The sequence below is a fragment of the Topomyia yanbarensis genome, chromosome 2 (genome assembly GCF_030247195.1).
Source record: "Topomyia yanbarensis strain Yona2022 chromosome 2, ASM3024719v1, whole genome shotgun sequence".
In the NCBI taxonomy this organism is placed as follows: Eukaryota; Metazoa; Arthropoda; class Insecta; order Diptera; family Culicidae; genus Topomyia; species Topomyia yanbarensis.
In genome coordinates this window covers 381,111,236-381,130,910 of record NC_080671.1, presented here as the reverse complement: position 1 = coordinate 381,130,910, position 19,675 = coordinate 381,111,236, and the positions used below count along the sequence as shown (strand labels likewise).

General features: G+C 38.1%; 1 protein-coding gene across 1 annotated transcript in view; it reads right to left on the bottom strand.

Annotated features, from left to right (window-relative positions):
- LOC131680791 (connectin-like) overlaps window positions 1-19,675 on the bottom strand; it is a 76,391-nt gene that overhangs the window by 14,100 nt on the left and 42,616 nt on the right. Inside the window, exons 2-3 of the mRNA XM_058961502.1 lie at window positions 3,384-4,291; window positions 3,086-3,302 (exon numbers count right to left, since the gene is read on the bottom strand). Of these exons, the coding sequence (XP_058817485.1) occupies window positions 3,086-3,302; window positions 3,384-4,262 (1,096 nt within the window). The 5' untranslated portion in view covers window positions 4,263-4,291. The remainder of the gene's footprint in view (window positions 1-3,085; window positions 3,303-3,383; window positions 4,292-19,675) is intronic.

Below are 19,675 nucleotides of genomic sequence, written 5' to 3'. Positions count from 1 at the left end.
GGTTAGAAATTGTTTGCACTCCAGCACTAAGCAGTTGTATCGAAGCAGGAGTCCTACATTTCGATGCAATGGTAGCTTCAGCGACGATTCGTAAAACGGTTAACTTTCTTGAAAAAACGGACGGCAACTACGATCCAACATCCGCTGTCACCGAACAAATCTACAAAGCTTTTTCCTCAATCGCCTGCCCTCCTATCGCTAGACTCCATGCTGTCTGGGATCGTCGATGGAATCACAAAGGACCCATAATCGATTGGGACATTAAAGAAGACTAAAAGCTGGAGATCCACCGCAGAAAGCGACTGCTGTATTTAACGAAATCCTAAACCAGAATGTAATAACTACGAAGTTATCTACACAGATGGGTCCAAATGCGATACGACAGTAGGAATCGGTGTCACGGGTAACAACCAGGGAATCTTTTACAAATTACCAGGCATTTGTTCCATTTTTTCAGCCGAGGCGGTAGCCATGCACACGGCTCTGGCTCGACACACTACAAACACAAATAAGCCAATAGTGCTTTTTACCGACTCTGCTCTGTTAGCTGCTTTGGAGAAAGGCTCCCTGAAACATCCCTGGATTCAGGCGATAGAAAACATTTGCGATAAAAGAACAACACTCTGTTGGATCCCAGGGCACTGCGGAATCAATGGCAACCACGAAGCAGACAGGCTCGCAGCACTCGAAAGAAGAAGTACACCACTTACAAACGAAGTCCCGGGAACGGACATTAAGCAAGACATCGAAAGGCGGATTCGAACTGAAGTAGAATCAAAATGGAGAATCGAACGAAATTTATTCCTTCGAAAAATCAAAGGAAATCTCAGTAGATGGGATGATCGCGCCTCGAGAACAGAACAGCAAATTTTCTCCCGACTCAGGACCGGTCACACGATGCTAACTCATAAGGGTTTATTTCAGGGAGGTAACCGTACAGATTTTCGAACCTGCAACGTCTCACTCACTGTGGAACACCTCCTCACCAGATGCTCCGAATACGAAGAACTGCGGGAATGGTATCAAATCGGGGACTCTATTCGAGACGCGTTGAGCAACGATCCTGTGAGGGAAGAAAAGCTAATATGCTTTCTCAAAGATGCACAACTTTACAACCAAATTTAAATTAATGTTAACGATGCACGAATACGAAATGTAAAAAAGTCAGGAGTGATTAATGAACTCAAAGTTTAAAATCACTCCAAAATAAACAAAACAATCAATCAATCAATCAATGTTTATGTTTATTACCTTCACCAACAGGCCCCTTGGCCCCAATGGTGGTTGCTTAAACTAATTACATTTTAAAATTGCCAATATTTTCACTTGTATCGCATTCCGCGTCCGGTTGAAGTCAAAGGCCGTCGCCACACTGTTAAAAATTCGCTGGAGTCCGGTAACAGCGCTCTGGCAACCATAGTTGGTTCTCCTGAACGGAACTCGCAAAAGAGAGTTATTACGTAGAGCTCGAACGGGCTTGAAGATCCAGACGTCCGAGGATTGTAGGGCAATCCACTCTGGCAGAGAGTAAGTCCGAGACGAAATGGGCTCGAGAGTAGTCCCTCCGAATGCGTGTGGAATGATACCGGAGATTTACATTCAGTTTAGTTCCAAAAAAATAAAGCCTTTAAGCTTCAAATGCTAATTGGTAATTTATTTATTGAGGGCTTTAACCGGGTGGTCTTTCGCCCGTAAGCATCAAAAGGCTCTATTGAAGAACTACGCAACCGATTGGAGACTTTATATTACTATATTTAACGGTTATGTGTCAAAAAACACCTTTAACAGGCCAACGTGGGTACCCGGGTACCCACACATTGAAATGCTCATAACTATGGCTTCCTTTATCCGCTTTGGACACTTTTAGATTTTTTTGGATTCAGGAACTCGTCCACTTTTTGATTTGTAAAATTGAACCGGATGAATGGATCTGGTGCTTGGTAATCCGAATTTTCCGGAGTAATGTTCCAGTACTAGGGTATGATTAGTAAATTTTAATTATGTCCTAGCAATATGAGTATCAAAACTCTTCAAATTGTCTCGGAAGTATGTTATTTATTGTTACGGGACCCTATGGCAATTAAAAAATGGAATTGGAGTGGAATGGCCACCCACGGCCCCACGGGAACATGCTCCGGAATGTCCATTCCGGGGTCAAATCACCAAATGGTTCCAAAACCACGAGATACAGCCTACTGATGCAATTCCAAGAATTTTGATACCCACATTGCTAGTATTCCATTGAAGTTCACAAATAGTATCCCAGTACTGGAACCTGCTTCCGGAAATCCGGATTCCTGAGAACCGAATGATGTAAACCGATTCATTTTTACCAAGTCCAAAAGCGGATGAGTTCCTGAATCCAAAACACCCAAAAGCATCAAAATCGGTTGGAAATTACCTTAGTTATTGGCATTTCAGTTTTGTGGGTACCCGGGTACCCACGTCGGCCTGTTACGTTGTAAAAAAATTCAGGAGCCCCTCCTAACTCCTCCCCTTACTACATCAACAATATTATTAACCCAAAAGCTTGACTTAGTGAAGTTCTAAGGTGTCACAAAGTTTCAATTTCCAGCTATGGATAAAACATAGGAATTTCATTAATTGAAACTTAAAAAGGTACCCGTGTACCGCGTCGGACACATAACGGTTAAAAATACCCTCATGAAGACGCTTTCAAAAAAAAATGCTTACGGAAAAATTATAAATACATATACATACAAACAAATTTTTAAAAATTAGTTCCAACTATATACAGAGCGAGGCCCCACTGTGCGATCTCACAACTTGGCATCACTGTTCAGTAGTTACTCCAACTATCAAACAACTGCCGAATTTCCTTTTCAAAGTCACAATGGACACAGCGAGCAAGCTTTACTTTGAAACCGCTTGAGGCGTCGTGCCATGGCACCTTTTAATTGGATCCGATTTTGAGTTGTTTGTGGAAGCTTTCATTACGACCAACTCGCCCTCCTTCCTTCTCTCGACCTCTTTCTTTCTTTTTCATTTTCTGTGCCTCGAAAACAGAGTGCCCGTAGTAGACCGGGTAAAGTTCCGAACAAAGGAAAATTTATCAAGAGCTCACCTTTCAGGTGTAGGACGGCTGTACTGTTGACCAGGTTATCCATCAGGGGCAGAAAGTTGTTGTAGGTGATTGTTTCCAGCTGATTGGAGTTGAGATTAAGCGACAGGACTGCCGGCACTCCAGTGAAGATGCCCCTCTCCAGCCGAGTCAGACGATTGTTCTCGAGATTTAGTCGCCGCAGGTTGTTCAAACCATCGAACGCGCGTGCCGACAGTTTCTAGGAAGGCGGAGAGAAAATCGATTTAGGTTGACTTGGCACTTATCTATCTCCGAGCGATTTAGCAGTTAATTTACTTACCTCAATGTGATTACTGTCCAGATCCAGCTCATGCAGGCTCCACAGCTCGGCAAAAACCGTATCGCCAATGTAACTGATACTGTTGGCTGTCAGTTTAAGGAAACGCAGATTTCCAAGGCCTTTGAAAATCTCGCGCGTTAGGACAGAAAGTTGATTCGATTCCAGCTTCAGCTCGTCTAAACTAGTCAGATCGACAAACACGTCATCGTGCAGCATTGTTAGATTATTGAAATCCAAATTTAGTCTTTTCAGCTGTGGCAAACGCACCAGCGCTTCTTTGTCCAGTTCAATTATCTCGTTTCGTTCCAGACTAATCTCTTCCAGATAGGGATGATTGGCGAACGCGAAAGGATGAACAATTCGAATCTGATTCTTGTGCAACGTGATGTTTCTAAGGTCGGTTAGATTTCCGAACGCGTAATTCAGCAGATCCGGAATCATTCCGTACTCAATAGTCAGCTGTTTGAGATACTTTAGCGTCACTATCACATCCGACGGGATGTAGGTAAGATTTCCGATTTTCTGCACGGTGATCTTCAACTGCTCCAGCGTCGTTTGCGTCTGGAACGCCAACCAGTTGGGATCCTTCCGGGGTAGATCCTTACCGAAGATCCAACAGTTGGCTTTCTGGGCCTTAACGTGCGGATCATCCGGACTGCAGTGACAGACCAGCTTCATCTCACGATCGCCCGAGCAAAGGTTCATCAGGGGCATCCCGACGTTGCTGCCCGGGATGAGGTTCGGTTGGGCGGATTTTGTTTTTTTCGATTCTTTCTCCCGGAATCGGCTCTCAGTCGGACTGGTGACGATGCACAGCAATAGCAGCACCAGGGCCACATTTTGGTAGGCTGCCGCTGATGTCATTAGTGTGGAGTACATTTTGGTTTAGTTGGTAGGGCAGGTGTTGTCTAAAAAAGAGCGCAGAGAAGAAGAAAGAGAAAAAAATGATTAGTTACTGTCGTTGCATATTCGTTGCACATTTTGATGTTATCTAAGTGTTTGTGACATTTTTACATTTCTTGCAAAATAAATGGATACGATTCGCTCATATATTGAAAACTGTTCCGAGACTCGGAGGGCCGCTTCTCATTAACTCAACTCGACCAATTGGGACAATGCCTGTGTGTATGTATGTATGGGCACTAATGCCATGTAATTATTTCCAGGGCCGGTGGAACACCTTTTCCCCGAGTGGGTAGTAAGATTCGAAGAGATTTCTCCTCGCACTGACGAAAGTTCAGATATGGCGTGTGTAAGTGAAAATGAAAATTCCCTGATAATATCTGGTGGCTATTTGGAAAAACCCTTGTTAACAGGGCTGTTTGTCCGACGGCTCAGCGAAAATGTGTCTGTTGAATACTACACGCAAAGCCCAACGGGCATGTTTCTATTACTTTTGGGTAAGATTCTATTGCCTTTTTGGTAACAGACCACGCAATTGCGCATTGCGGTATTAAACTCATATTACCGCAAAGGTGGTAAACGGTGGAATGACGATGTAGGATAATTCGGTTGATTTCTATAATAGTATTAGTATTGAGTCAAACTAGCCGGAGTTCTGGCTAGTTTCTACCCAAATTCAGGCCGGAATCTGCACCAATTTTGGCAGAAATAGGCCGAATTACGGATTTTTTATAAGGTAACTTGGATAGTGAAAGAAAAATTTTAGGCAGTTTTCGGATCCGACACAGCACCCGATCTAGACCAGTTCCCAAATTTGGACCTCCCGGATCTGGACTAGTTCCCGATCCAGACCAGTTTCCGGATCCGGAGTTCCCGAATCTGGACCAATACCCGGTAATGGACCAGTCCCTGGATCTAGCCCATCCCCTTTTCCCCTTACCAGGTCAGGACTTGAATCGGGCTCAGATTTGGTACTTAGATCCTGACAAGAGTCTGGATCCGGACTCTCGGATCGGCTACGTGGATCCAAACTATATGTCTTGCTTTCCGTACATGACGGGAAGGACTGTAAATGTTTTGTGCAGTCGCTACTTTGCTGATGTTCGTGACAGAAAAAATTTAATTAAACTACGACCGAAATACCCCACCACTATTCCGAGTCGGCTTTTTTCTGACTGTGCTTTGAAGCTAGCTGAGTGTGAGCCAATGGGTATCTCCGGCGACCAACATCCTTTCAGACTTAGTGGAGGTCGATTTGAATATTTCTCCGATGGTAAAAATAATTTCGATAAAAATTATATCTAATATAACTGGCCTTCGAAAGGTCTACTTCCGGACCAAAGATAAGCCATTTAACGTCATCGATAAATCGCGTGATCTAACTAAACAACACTCGACCGTGTACGAAAAAGTATTTTGTCTGCGTACCCGCCCGGGAAGTAGAGATTGATGGTGTAGTCTCCGAGAAGGGTCTTGTTGCGAAATAGGGGTGGCTCCTTCCAGATCCAGATCCCTGTGCTTCAGTCAGTGTAAATTCTGGTATGCAAGCAATTATGTTAAGTAATAATCAAGGAGTATTAGAAAACTTATATTCCATCAGCCTCATTTCGAGCCTTTCGCCGAATTTGTTCTTCCATTTTTTTTTTCTTTTGAACGGGGCTCGTCTACTTGTTCGCCTTTTTGTAACCCGGGGTATGAACTGATGAACCCATTGTGGAAAATGCGGAGAAGATCAAGACATTGGCTCCTGGTCTCAGAAATTCCAAATGGGACATCCACAACTTCAAGTGTCTCTATATTTCAGTCATATAATTTTTCTAGGTTTACTTCCGACGTAGATCTTCCTCATTATTTGCCATGGCCGAAAACAATATTCAGGAGCGTTTTGGGGATCAAAACGTGCTATTGTTTCAATCGGATTAGCCTTGGCTCGGTACCAGGTATTGAAGTTGTCGTTTGTTAAATCCGAATCATAACCAAAGATTTATTGATACTCTTTCCATATACATCGCACCTCAACAGGTTCTTGAAGATTTTAACTCCGACGGTATGTCATGGGGTTGTCTTCATGCTGATAACCGATCTATCTTACTGCATGATATTCGCGACAATTTCAGTATGACCATCTTGAATACAGTGGAAATGACACGAATGGCTACCAGCGCGGCCAAGTGCGTTAGATTTATCCGATAGAAAGATGAACGACCACTTTGTTTTCAGTAATGAGAGATGGCGTTTGGTCACGGATTTCTTACAATAATATTTTATTGCGTCTATTACCAACGTTTCGAAGGTCTATGCCTTCATCTTCTGGGCAAAAAACACGAAGAATATTATCTTAGTCAAGTTGGTTTGAACATTTAGACGGAAAAAACAACGCACTGATCTACAACAAACGGTCCCCGCACACATCACTAGCAGACTGAGCAATCTGCTAGTGATGTGTGCGGGGACCGTCTGTTGTAGATCAGTGCGTTGTTTTTTCCGTCTAAATGTTCAAACCAACTTGACTAAGATAATATTCTTCGTGTTTTTTGCCCAGAAGATGAAGGCATAGACCTTCGAAACGTTGGTAATAGACGCAATAAAATATTATTGTAAGAAATCCGTAACCAAACGCCATCTCTCATTACCGTTAGATTTATCGTTGTACTCTACCTCATTAGTGTGCCCATTGATTGAAAGAGCCACGCGTCCACTATATCCGAAACAATCGAATCAAAATGTGGTAGTGTGCAACTGGCTTGTTTTTCTACACTGAGATTAAAGGTCAGACAAATCGAATACCTGGCGTAAACAATCGTAAACGGTTTCCCACTCCGTTGTGGGCAGAGAGTGTTCAGAATTGTATGCGAAAAGGTCCTATGAGGACTTTTTGAACATCAGATCGCCCAAATTTTTCCGAATATACGCACCGTTAGAAACGCAAATAAAAAACTTGATGCAAACTGAAAAACGCAGTTATTGGCACCGGTTCGTCAAAGGATTATCGAGAGAAACAACGTTTCGTCTAGCAGCTGGGCCCTACGTCGTGTACTCGATTCGACCTTTGATCGGAATACACGAAAATAAGAATTCTTTTTCGGCGACAACAGAATTCCGCGTAAATTCACATTCAAATGATAGACTTTTCGCGATGAAATTATAAAAATGTATATAAACGTAATAATTGTTCTTCAAACACACAAATTTATCTAACAGAAAAGATACTGGCGCTAAGCATTTTCTCCACAAAACTTAAGGCTTTTATTTACTTACGACCATGCCTACATCGTTACAGTTCCAAGTAGGCGCTTCGATCGATGGAGCATGGAAAGCACTCCTAATTTTTCCGGTGAGAATATGGGCGATCCTAGATTCTTTATATTGAAATCGTTCCGAATTGCCTGATACAAATATTTGTTCGAGTTCATTCGCATTGATCTATTCCGGGTAATAAGAAAAGTGACACTTAAATTAGAATGGTATTGAGAAGGCGCACACTTAGGCATTAGAAGGTAATATTCGTGAAACATAGCGCAGCTTTAACGAATTTTTCAGTTAGATTTAGAGTTAGAGTACGCTCGAAAATTGGCAAATTTTGTGGGATAATGGAAGTTTAGGAATCCCTAAGGCATCAACCAACCTTGGTTAAAAAGGATGGATGAACGTCGTGACTTTCTTCGGGTGGCATCTCGGATCCTGTCCAATCATAATACGTTGAATGCGCAGCTCCGGCGTATTGGGGTCATAAAGAGCGTTCTCTGCGCTTGCGGTGACGGCTGTCGCGACATTAAACATGTTGTCTGGTCGTGCGCCTAGTGTTCTACACACCAAAAAAAACTAAATTTTACTGTTGAGGTATTTCGAAACTTTCCACAATCTAACAAACCGTAATTGACGAAATATAACCGTGTTCTGTTTAATTTTACATGAAACATGTACTTTCTAAGCGCAGTGCCATAAAATTACACATTTTAAACAAACGCCATATGTGAAGTAAAATTACGTGATTCGCAAAATTTAACGACATGTTAAATTAAAATCAAATGTAAAACTATTTCATTTTTGATGCTCGTATAGTCATGGTCAAGTAACGTAAATTTACATGATTTTTTTCTAGTTGTGTAGTGCCAGATCTGCGTTAAACGAATCCCTTCGGCCTGGTTCTAGTCCGAGATATGCTGGCTATCCTCCAAATTTTTTTTATATCTACTCCTTTGGTTGACTTACTAACAGGTACCTGCAAATGTGATCCCAAGAGTTCCGAGCGGATCCAAGGAGGCCAGTTGGCGATCCGGTTCATGATGTCCTGATAGTGATCTTCCGTTTTCCACAAAGCTACAAGTTTAATTTCTTTTTTTCCTTATCATTTTTCTCTGATTGTTCTCTGATACGGTCTCTGCTACTGATGTTGGAATCAACAATCTTTTGCCCTCCCTCAACAAAGTCTACTGATTGTCTAGTGATTTTTTCTCCTTGCATCAATTTTTAATCAAATGATTATTCATGTTAAAAACTTACGAATTGTTTGTATTGTCCTTAAAAATATTTCAAACTACATCCCATAGTCTGAATAAAAATTGTATATTAATATTTTTTGTCGATCAATCTGAACTCATTGTTTTAAAATGTAAATGTTTCAAAATGTGTTTCCATGAGTATAAATATAATTCATAATTCAAAATTTCAAACAAATCCATATTATTCTCAAGAAGTTTAAATTGTAGAGCAAAGAAATTTGTATCTGACTAAAAATATGCAATTGTTTTACATCGAGGATTTCCAACGCAAGAATTTTGTGCAAAAAAAAACACATGCGTGGTTAATTTCAGTTTTTGATTTGTTCCAAATTTTCGAGTGGGAATTTTCGAGTGGGTAGTACTACCCGTACTACTCACGCATTCCGCCGGCCCTGATTATCTCAGCTATTGCGGAACCGATCTTAACTAATCTAGTTTCAAATAAAAGACCCGACGTTGTTCACATTTCGTCGCTGTTGTGCTATCTTATGACAAACGCCATTTTGGGGTAAACTGAGTTAGATATGCCACATTACTCGTCTAACGAATCTCTACAAGATGGCGTTTCCAGAATTTTGAAATTTTGCTTGGTTACTGAAATATAGCGAGAAAAGTGATAAGAAATTGTGAGTTTTTTGCTTCAAATCATAATATCTTAGGATTGGCTCAAGTTATAATAAAGTTTTAGTTGCTTTTATGTGTAAAAATGTCATCAGAACACAATGGCATAATAATTTTCAAAAGAAAAATGCATGTATTGGGAGAAAAACGCAGTTTTATCTTTAAACTGGAAATATTGCCTATTTGGAAACACTGTAACTAAAAATAACTATTTTTTCTAGATTCCCTGACTTATTTCCTTAAAAATGCATCTAACCGATTGTTTATAGGACAAATGAAGCCAAAGATATGAATAAAAGTTTATAATTGGTGATTTTTTTCTACGGAAAATTTTTCATGCACGATTATGACACGTCATACAATTTTTTTCTTCAATACACACTAGGGTGTCCCAAAATGACATCATGTTAAAAAAGTCATCGGGCTCACTTCTTAAATGAAAGGTTAGGGTATTAGGATCACTTTCTTCTTCGGAGTGAGTTTGCTAAAACGCTTCCTACTGGTGGCGACTTTTGATTTTTTGAAAAATGGGCCGATTTTGGATAAAATTTTAAATTTATGCCTGTTGAAGTGGTCCTGAACTGTCTTAGATTTTTTTCAGCATTTTTTTATTTTTCTGGAGATCTAAACGGAGAAGTTTGGTTAGTTAGTTTGTACAAATTTGGAATTATAAGAGCGGCAGGGCCATTAAAACTTAGTAAAAAGTGAAATTTTTGGTGTTTTTCAGAATTTTTTTCTTCAAAACTGGGTATCTACAAAATTTTAAAAGTACAGAAAACACTTTATATAGTTGAGCCAAATTCAGGGACGTAATTTTGCTGAAGAAAGTGTATAGCTATGGCTAATGGGGTATGAGTTATTTAAGTTTTTGGTAGATAACCTTTGACATTTTTAGCAATTTATCAAAAATAATTCTGTTCCAAAAAGTAAATCAGTTCAAATGTGCTTTGACCACACATTGTTTTTCGAAAAATAGAAGGAAAATTATGAATAATGACGTTTTCTGTACGTCTTTAGTATGTCAGGACGAGGTTTAATGAGCAACTGATGACTTTTTTGTAACTTAAATTATAAAAATAATAACTTTGCTAATGACTCCAAGTCTCTAATTGTTTTTTGAAGAGTTAATTCTCCATAATTATTTCTAGGAGGCATCTTCAACAAAACGATTGTGTCAGAAGATGCGCTGTATTCTGTTGTAAAACTTTTTCGAGGATATTTGCCCCAAATTTGACTATTTCGGAATTATGTGATCTAAACAGTAAATATCAGTTTTTCAGCACTCACCTCACTCTTCTGCATTTTTCTCCACTTCAAAGCTCCTAACATGAAAATAAGACTTTATATACAAAATGTAAGTACGTTAATCAATTCAGCCTTCAAATATACGCCATAACTTGCCATTAACTCGACATATTTGTTTAATTTTAGTGATTTTCAAACCCGCTAGGTGGTCATTAATATAGAAAATATTAAAAAAAATCGTCAATTGCTCATAAAAACCGATTCTGATGTACTAGAGACAAGCGAAAAACGCCATTTTTCATCATTTTCCTTCTATTTTCCGAAAAATAATATTCGGACTTAGCCCACTTAAGTTGTTTTATTTTGTAGAACAGTGTTATTTTTATGAATATCATAAAATGTCAAAAGGTTGTTTAACAAAAACGTAAACAACTTATACCCCATTGGCCGTAGCTATACACTTTCTTCAGCAAAATTACGCCCCTGAATTCGGCTCAACTATATAAAGTGTTTTCTGTACTTTTAAAATTTTGTAGATACCCAGTTTTGAAGAAAAAATACTGAAAAACACCAAAAATTTCACTTTTTACTAAGTTTTAATGGCCCTGCCGCTCTTATAATTCCAAATTTGTACAAACTAACTAACCAAACTTCTCCGTTTAGATCTCCAGAAAAATAAAAAAATGCTGAAAAAAATCTAAGACAGTTCAGGACCACTTCAACAGGCATAAATTTAAAATTTTATCCAAAATCGGCCCATTTTTCAAAAAATCAAAAGTCGCCACCAGTAGGAAGCGTTTTAGCAAACTCACTCCGAAGAAGAAAGTGGTCCTAATACCCTAACCTTTCATTTAAGAAGTGAGCCCGATGACTTTTTTAACATGATGTTATTTTGGGACACCCTAATACACACCTATGACACGTGTGAGTACGACTTTTGTTTACATTTTTAGTGAAAACTCGCAACATAGTCAACCGATTTTCGTAATATTTGAGAGATTAGTACAGAATAGGTACAAGCATCAATTGTCTTCTCTGAATTGTTTCTATTATTTATAAGTTTCATGATATTCAATCTTAAACTTTAAAAATCGTTTTTCTCGAAATGTGCAAAATGGCGCTTGTCATAAGATAGCACAACAGCGACGATTTGAGATATGCGTGATTTTGTCAAAATACAACATGTTTTAAGCATCCAACTTTTGAACGAAGCAATTATTCACGTTTGGTGCATTCGAAAAGATATCTTATGAAAACCTTTCTAATAAGCTTTCAAAATCCATTCATGAACGGCAGAGATATTAGGTTTATTCCAGTACAGGGAATTTACTCCGCATCAAACAGGAGCAAAAAGTACTTGCTCCTTTTTACTCCGCTTTGTTACCAGAAGAAGAAAAAAAGGGAAGAAGAGAGTACAGGATCGATTATATTCGGAGTACTTCCAGTTTCTCCTGGCACTGCAACAAACCTATTAACCATTCTATATTTTCATTCCTGACCAATTTTTAATAACTAAAAATAAGATCGTTACATAAAGAGCATTGCTTTTAGGGGCAAAACTAAACCGATTTGGAATACAAATCTACATGATCCAAGGATTTGGAATCCAAAAACATTCTGTGGATTTACTCAATAAATGATGGAAATTTAGCAAAAATCCATACGTAATTTCACTTCAAAGACATAATGATGTGTAAGTTCACTTCAAAGTGATTTTTTCATAGTTGCTGTATTTACCCCTTGGATTAAGCATTGCGTTCAACCGTGAGGTAGATTTTGGATGGTGTATTATTACAAAGATCATAATGTAATCTACCTTGTAGTGAAATGATTGATTTCTCATATAACTCATATACATTAGAGTGGGACATGGTTATATAAAAAATGAAATTTCGCTCCGAGTAACTTTTTGGGTCACATTTAGATACCAGAACAACTGCAAATTTTTAGCTCGATCGGTGAAACGATATTTTTGCGCCCACGGATTAAAGTTTACATTTCGTATGGGGAAATCGTCTTTATCAAAATAATTCTTCCAAGAGTCGCCCGTTACTTCCTAAAAATAAATAGATGTCTGATTTCAATAACAAATTTGTCAAGGAAACAATGTCCTGGAGATTGTGAAACGGTCTGATGCTTATGGAAAAAGTTATTAAGCAAAAACTGATTGATGCCCGGAAGATTTATGAAAATTTCACTTTTCATAGCATCACTGCTTCTGACAGTCGAGTTATATACAAATTTTTTAACTTTTTCTTATTATGTACAAAAGAAGCCTTAATTTATCTCGAAAATCTCTTGCGAAGTTGCCAAACAGTATAGGTAAATGATTTAGACACATTATAAGAAGATTTAAACAAAATTGCGTATAATTGGTCAAGCAGTGGTGCTAGAAAAAATGAATATTTTATCAATTGTCAGAGCATCAATCGGTTTCTGCTTAATAACTTTTTTCTCAAACGTCAGATCTTTTCGTGGTTTTCGAGACTTTGTTTCTTTGTTTAATTTCCTATAAAAGCCACATAACGATTTATTTTAGGAAGTAATGGGTGACTGCTGGAGGAATTATTTTTTGAAAGTAAATTTTCCCATGCAAAATCCCATGTAAACTTTTAACAGTGGGCGCAAAAATATAGTTTCTGGGATCGAGCTATGAATTTGCACAGTAGTTCTAGGATCCAAATGGTACCTAAAAAGTTGCTCGGAGCTGGAATCTAATTTTTGTCCCACCTTAATATACATATTATACTCGTGGAGTACCGCGAGCAACTTTATTTTCGAATCCCAAAATTCTGGTGACAATTTGATTTCTTTTGCAAGATTTAGGTTAAACTGGTCATTGCGAAAAAAAACTACCAGTTGCATTATTTACAAGGCTGTAAAGAATCAAAATGTGGTATAATATATAAAAATAATGTTACGGCACTAAGCATCACTTACCATTTTTCAAACGCTCCCCCCATTTTTCTTTCTCTCCATAGTTATGGCAATTGTCACGGCTCACATATATCTTGCTATTCCTCTATTTATTTCTAAGTTGTGTCATAAGATTTTCTATTAATTTGAAATAATTTTTAATGTCAAATTAAAGTGTGCTATGTAATTTCAGGTGACAAAACTATTTCTGTCTGCTGTTCCCTTAAAACAGTTTTATTTTTGCATTATAGTATAGAACAGAGTCACACACGGAATCAAATTTAATATTACATTCTGCTTGGCAAAGAAATTTTTTAAGAAAATTTTAACTAATTTATTTTCAAACTCTGCTTTTTCCTGAAGATGAAGGGACATCCCTTCGAAACGTTGCACTATGGGAAGACATGTTACCAAAAAAATCGAAAACTACATCATCTCCAATTTAACTCAATTCTATACTGAGATTTCATATATTTTATAATTAAGGAGATCCCTAGGAATCTCTGAAAAATATTGGAATTTACTGGGTAATATAGATGCTTCAAGATGAAAATTTTGGAAACCGAAATTCCTTGTCCGTATTTTTAAACTTATTGTATCTCTATTGCATTTTGAATGAAACAGTTCAACTATGTCATTTACAGATTAATATCACCTGTTTGGTGATGATGTTATTGCAAATGCATATTCTTTTCATTGGTAAGAACGTTTATGAAAAATAAACAATGTCCAAAAATATCCATAAATTAGATCCAGAGAAAAAAGTTTTCCGTGGACCTCCGAACTCTCGATGGAGGATGCAAGTATTATGGTTGTTCTAACTTATAGCGAAGGTTTCAGTTGCCCATATTTGCTCTTTACAATGGCCGTCAAATTCAGTAGCCTTTTATACCATTGGTTTATAAAAAACTAATAATCTCTAACTCCGGAACGAGTATTCTGAACAAAACAATTCGCAAACTATAAGTATTTCTGGAAAAAGACTGCATTGTAATCGACTGAATCCACAGTTTTTGTGCTATCGACAATAATATAATCGCAGGCACAGCCTAGACACGTCACACTCCCTTCTGTTTATTTAGAAGCAAATGAATACTTTGAAATATTTACCTGTCTCATTGAAAAGTAGCTTTCTCTGTCGCTCTCTTTTTAAGGAGTAGGGTAATTTCAAAAGAGATGCCGCGTCAGGAGAGATGTCGCACTCTCTATATCTCGTATACGGGGTCACTTTTATACGGTAATATGATATTGTGAGTTTGTCTTTCGAAGAATTATAACTCTAGAGATGTAAAATAATCCTTTTTAATTACTCACGAAAATTTTATTAATGATTTTGTGCGTTCAGTTGCTGGAAATTTTTCAGCACCGCATTAAAATTTCGTTTTTTTTAAATCGTTCAATTTTTTTTGTAAATCATGGATGGAAGAGGATGCATAGCTAAAATGTATTTTCTTCACCCCGGAATGTCATTAAATGATCATTCGCGTCAGGTATAGCTTCTTAATAAGATATATCCACAAACTAACGGACCTAACACAGTGACATATAGGATTATGAGTCTATTTATCTACATATTTAAATGGGCGACAAGTATCTAAGTATTAGTTACTTCGATTTATTCTTTAAAGTTTCAGGCACTAATTTTCCTGAACGCATTGATTTGTAGTGATGTCAATATTACGATAAAAGCGAAAATTTGAACGAATTGAAGCTTTTTCAAAATGAATCTTTCAAGAACAAACCTAAGTTGTATAAATTCATTAGGAGAAACAGCCAAACAGTACTTTTAAGGAACTTCTACTAACACATAGATATGTATATCGTACAAGCATATAGATAAATAGTGCCCTGAATTAAGTTACTCCAATTTAACCGTTACACAAGGTTGAGAAAGAAAAATATTTTTAAAATATTGAACAAAAAAATTATTCTGGAAATGGTAGTACCCCACTTAAGAAAAGTTAAGGTTTATAGGTGCAATCAAACTTCATGAAACTCAGCTGAAGACACTGAATCACAAAAATATCGATGAGAGCCAAAAATTACTTTTGTTCACCATTTTTCAATTTGTGACCAGGGTGCGGCGTCTCACCCGCACATGAGGCGTTTCTCCCGCAATGACCTTTTTTTGTAAAATGTTCATGGAAATTTGGTGATTTTTTTGCATTACAAAAACCATTTCACAGTATTTTAGAAACTTGTCGCAATTGGTAAAAATGATTTCATCAATTATTGAATGCTTTACTTTGATGCAGGATCGATTTTTAAAAATGTGCGGCATCTCTCCCCAAATTACCCTATGTGATCTTATTTTGGTTGACTATTTCCAATTACACGTTAAAATGTCGAACTTGAAAATTCTATTCTGAACAAAATTCTTTTTCTGCGAAAACCGTGACCAAAAAGGCATCTTCTAAATCCAAAACAAATTAAACGTTCCAATTTTCTGATAACTAATCGGCCGGTGTTAAGTCAGACCGGACTAAGTCGCACAATCTGAGTAAGTGAAATATTGATAGCGCTGAATAAAGATTTTCTACAACTACATTCGATTTTTGCCAGATTTGGAATACGTGGGATAGGTTGAGTGGAAATGAATCACATGGAATCAATAAATTGATTGAACGTAGATAATAAACCTTCGTTGCGCTTTCCATCGATTCGCGTGAATTTGTTTTTAAGAAAGTTTTCGTCTCCTTAGCCTGTTGTGGAGATGACAATACAAGGAAAAAAAGTTTTCGCTTTGCGTAACAAAAGCACAGATGTCTATCATACACGCATGAGACCGCAAACACTTGAATATACCTACACATTCGTCTCAAGCAATAAACCCCAGCGAATGGTGTACAGTTGTACTGTGCTCGAATCAAACAGCTGTGTTAGTACATGGACACGAACGGAAGATACGCACCAGGCTAAATGAGTCAACGATATGGGTGGAGCGAAAGAGACAACTAGTATCACGACGCTATGTTTACCGTATTTGCACATGGAGCTCGATTGTACAAGCCATTTTGCGCACGTGTTTTATGCGAATTAGGTTGTGCACGCTGACGAAGTCGACATAAATAATGACTTTTACTGTGAGCCGTGTTTACCAACACTGTGAAGAAATGTTTGTAAACACGGGTCACAGTAAAAGTCATTTTTATGTCGACTTCGTCAGTGTGGACAGTAGAGTGACAAGAAAAAAATGACTCCCATCGGCCCACCCCTGACCAGGGATGCCACATTGTAATCTGTGTTTCGGTCAAAAAAATCTTTTTACCAGCTGTGATGCCTAAAACAGAAAGAAATCTGTGAAAATTTATGATAAATTTCCAGAAAATCTGTGAAAAATCGCAATATTTTCAAAAATCTGTGGAAATCTGTGAAATTTTCTTAAAAATTCCAAAAATCTGTTATCTGTGATAAAAAATTGTGCAAAAATCTGTGACATTACAGATAAATCTGTGAATATGGTAAGCCTGCCCCTGACTCGATTTCTAGTCCCACCAGGAGTATTTGCTCCAAATTTGAACGAAATCGGACAAGTCTAGCTACCGGACCAACGCTCCTGATGTTTGTATGGGATTTTTCGACAATTTACATGGAAAAAACAACTATCTCGCATTTTCACCGCCAGGCGGCACTGTATTCATCGTATCATCGTTGTAAGTGAAAATAATAAAGATAATTTAATTGTCTATAACTTTGTCGAAGACTGTTAGTCAATCCGGCTTTGTTAAAAGAAGTTATAAAACTTTTAACGAAGTGATTTCTGAGTCAGTTTTGCATGGGGCCTAACAGTGCAAGATTGTGAATCAGTACTCGATTCCCGCGAACTAAATATTTTTGTAAAATAACGGTTAGATTTTGCTCAATTGTATATTCAGAAGGATTATAGTAAATAATACGAGTGAAGTTTCGGCTAGAACATTTTAGTTCGACATGTTACCGCATGGAAGGCGCCAACAGTAACTTTTCATAGAAGAGAGATAGAAATTAGGTGTCTTTTACAAAGTTGTAGGATGGGCATTTTGCAGTAAGTCTTCCGAACATGTCGATGTTCTGTCTCTCTTCTACGAAAAGTTAGTGTTGGCGCCCTTTATGCGGTCACAGATTGAACTAAAATTGTCTAACCAAAATATGACTCGTATTATATACTATAATTCTTCTGAACATACCATTGAGCTGAGCCTAACCGTTATTTCAGAAAAATGTTTAGTTCGTAGGAATCGAGTACTGATACAAAACCATGCGCTGCTAGGCCCCATGCAAAACTAACTCAGACATCACTTCGTTAAAAGTTTAATAACTTCTTTCAACAAAGCCGGATTGACTAGGAGTCTTCGAAAAAGTTATAGATAATTAAATTATCTTTCTTATTTTCACTTACAGTGATAATACGATGCATACAGTGCCACCTAGCGGTGAAAATGCGAAATAGTAGGTTTTCTCCATGATTTTGTCGAAAAATCCCATACAAACTTTAGGAGCGTTGGTCCGGTCGCCGATTTGCGTCGAATTTTGAGTTTTCAAAAATTTATTTTTTTTCTGGGCAGTCCAGTGCACAGCCTATTTAGTGCTTTCGAGATTGTACATGAAATGTGTGCTTGAAACGAGCACGACACAAGGTGTTTGACCGGACAAGATCAGTCGCCTGTTGAACTGCACTGCATAGCGTGCCTCCACAGCCAGTGTAACGGACTTATCGGTCTGCTACACTGGCTGTGAAAACACGGTGCTCTGTTCTGCCTAACGTTCAACAGGCGATTGAACTTGTTTGACCAAATCTGTTCATTAAATAGTTGATTATGACGTCATCCATAGAAGCGTTGCGCGTTAGGTACATAAATCTGTCGTGCCAGACTAGAGAAGCACAGCCTCCTGTGTGTAAATGCGAGGTATTTTGACTATATTATACATAATTTAAATTTTTAATGGCATGATATCAAAAATCTTTGGGTTTATCTATTGGAATCTGTTCTTAGAAATAATTCTGATAAATTTTGAAAATTTATCGTGAGATTGCTGAATTATAAGCGTTTGACCACTTTTCGTTACATACAAATTTTGTTGAATTTGCAAAGTGCACCCCCATACCGAAAACAAAGACGTAGTCTTACGTCAACAGTAAAGTTTGTTTTATCCATGTTTTGATTAAAACTCAAACAGAAGTGTTTATAGAAGGTGAGAAAATTCATGTTTTCAATAAAACCATATTTTAGTTGTAAACAAGCATTCTTCAAGTATAAAGTTTAACAAAACTTCGATGCTTCGACATTCGAGTTTTTTTTTGAATTGGAGTCCTTTATGGTTGGAATTTTATCAGGTAGACCATAACGCAAACAAAAAGCAGTTGACCGTTAAATTGGCTTTCAAATAGATGCTTGTTCTAGCAACGAGCATCTGCTTACCTACCAGTGGTACCAGGCTACCACTACCAAGAAATCAAAGCATTTATCAGTGGACTTATCCAACGAATCACATTCGTTAGTTAGATCGAGATATCGGTCCAACCATCGAATTGTATACTATGAAAACGAAAAATAATAACAGAAATTCACACGGCCTAAACCTGTAATTCCAACAGTCGATCAAACCGCCCAAACGGCCCAACTTCCAAGAAGTGCCAATCGTTCAAATATTGACATTTCGCAGAGAACGAAAAATATCCCACCCTCTTCAAGAGCACATAATTTCCCTGTTACTGTGTATCTGTTATTTCTCAACTGCCAAACAATGATAGAATGGCTGTCTGCCAATAAATCATCCCGACAAACGTGTGCAACATTTTCAGCATTCACTTTGCGTTCCCGTTTCGGTATATTAACAGAACGCGAGATGAGTGCTACTGCCGAAGGACTTTTCACATGGCCGCCGAGGAAAATAATTCATCATCGGCAAGATCTGACCGCGTACCACACCGTCCACCACCGCCCACTAACGTGATAACAGAACAGGGCCGTGCTCTAGTCGCTGCCTGTTGTCTAGGTTTCCACCGATCCCATGTGAACAATGACAATGGTTCGTTTTTCTTCGATTCAGCGCACGGTACAATAGCATAGCGCCATCTGGTCGGCAGATCGTGGTTAGCGCTTTTTCTCTCGAGTATCCAGCTTT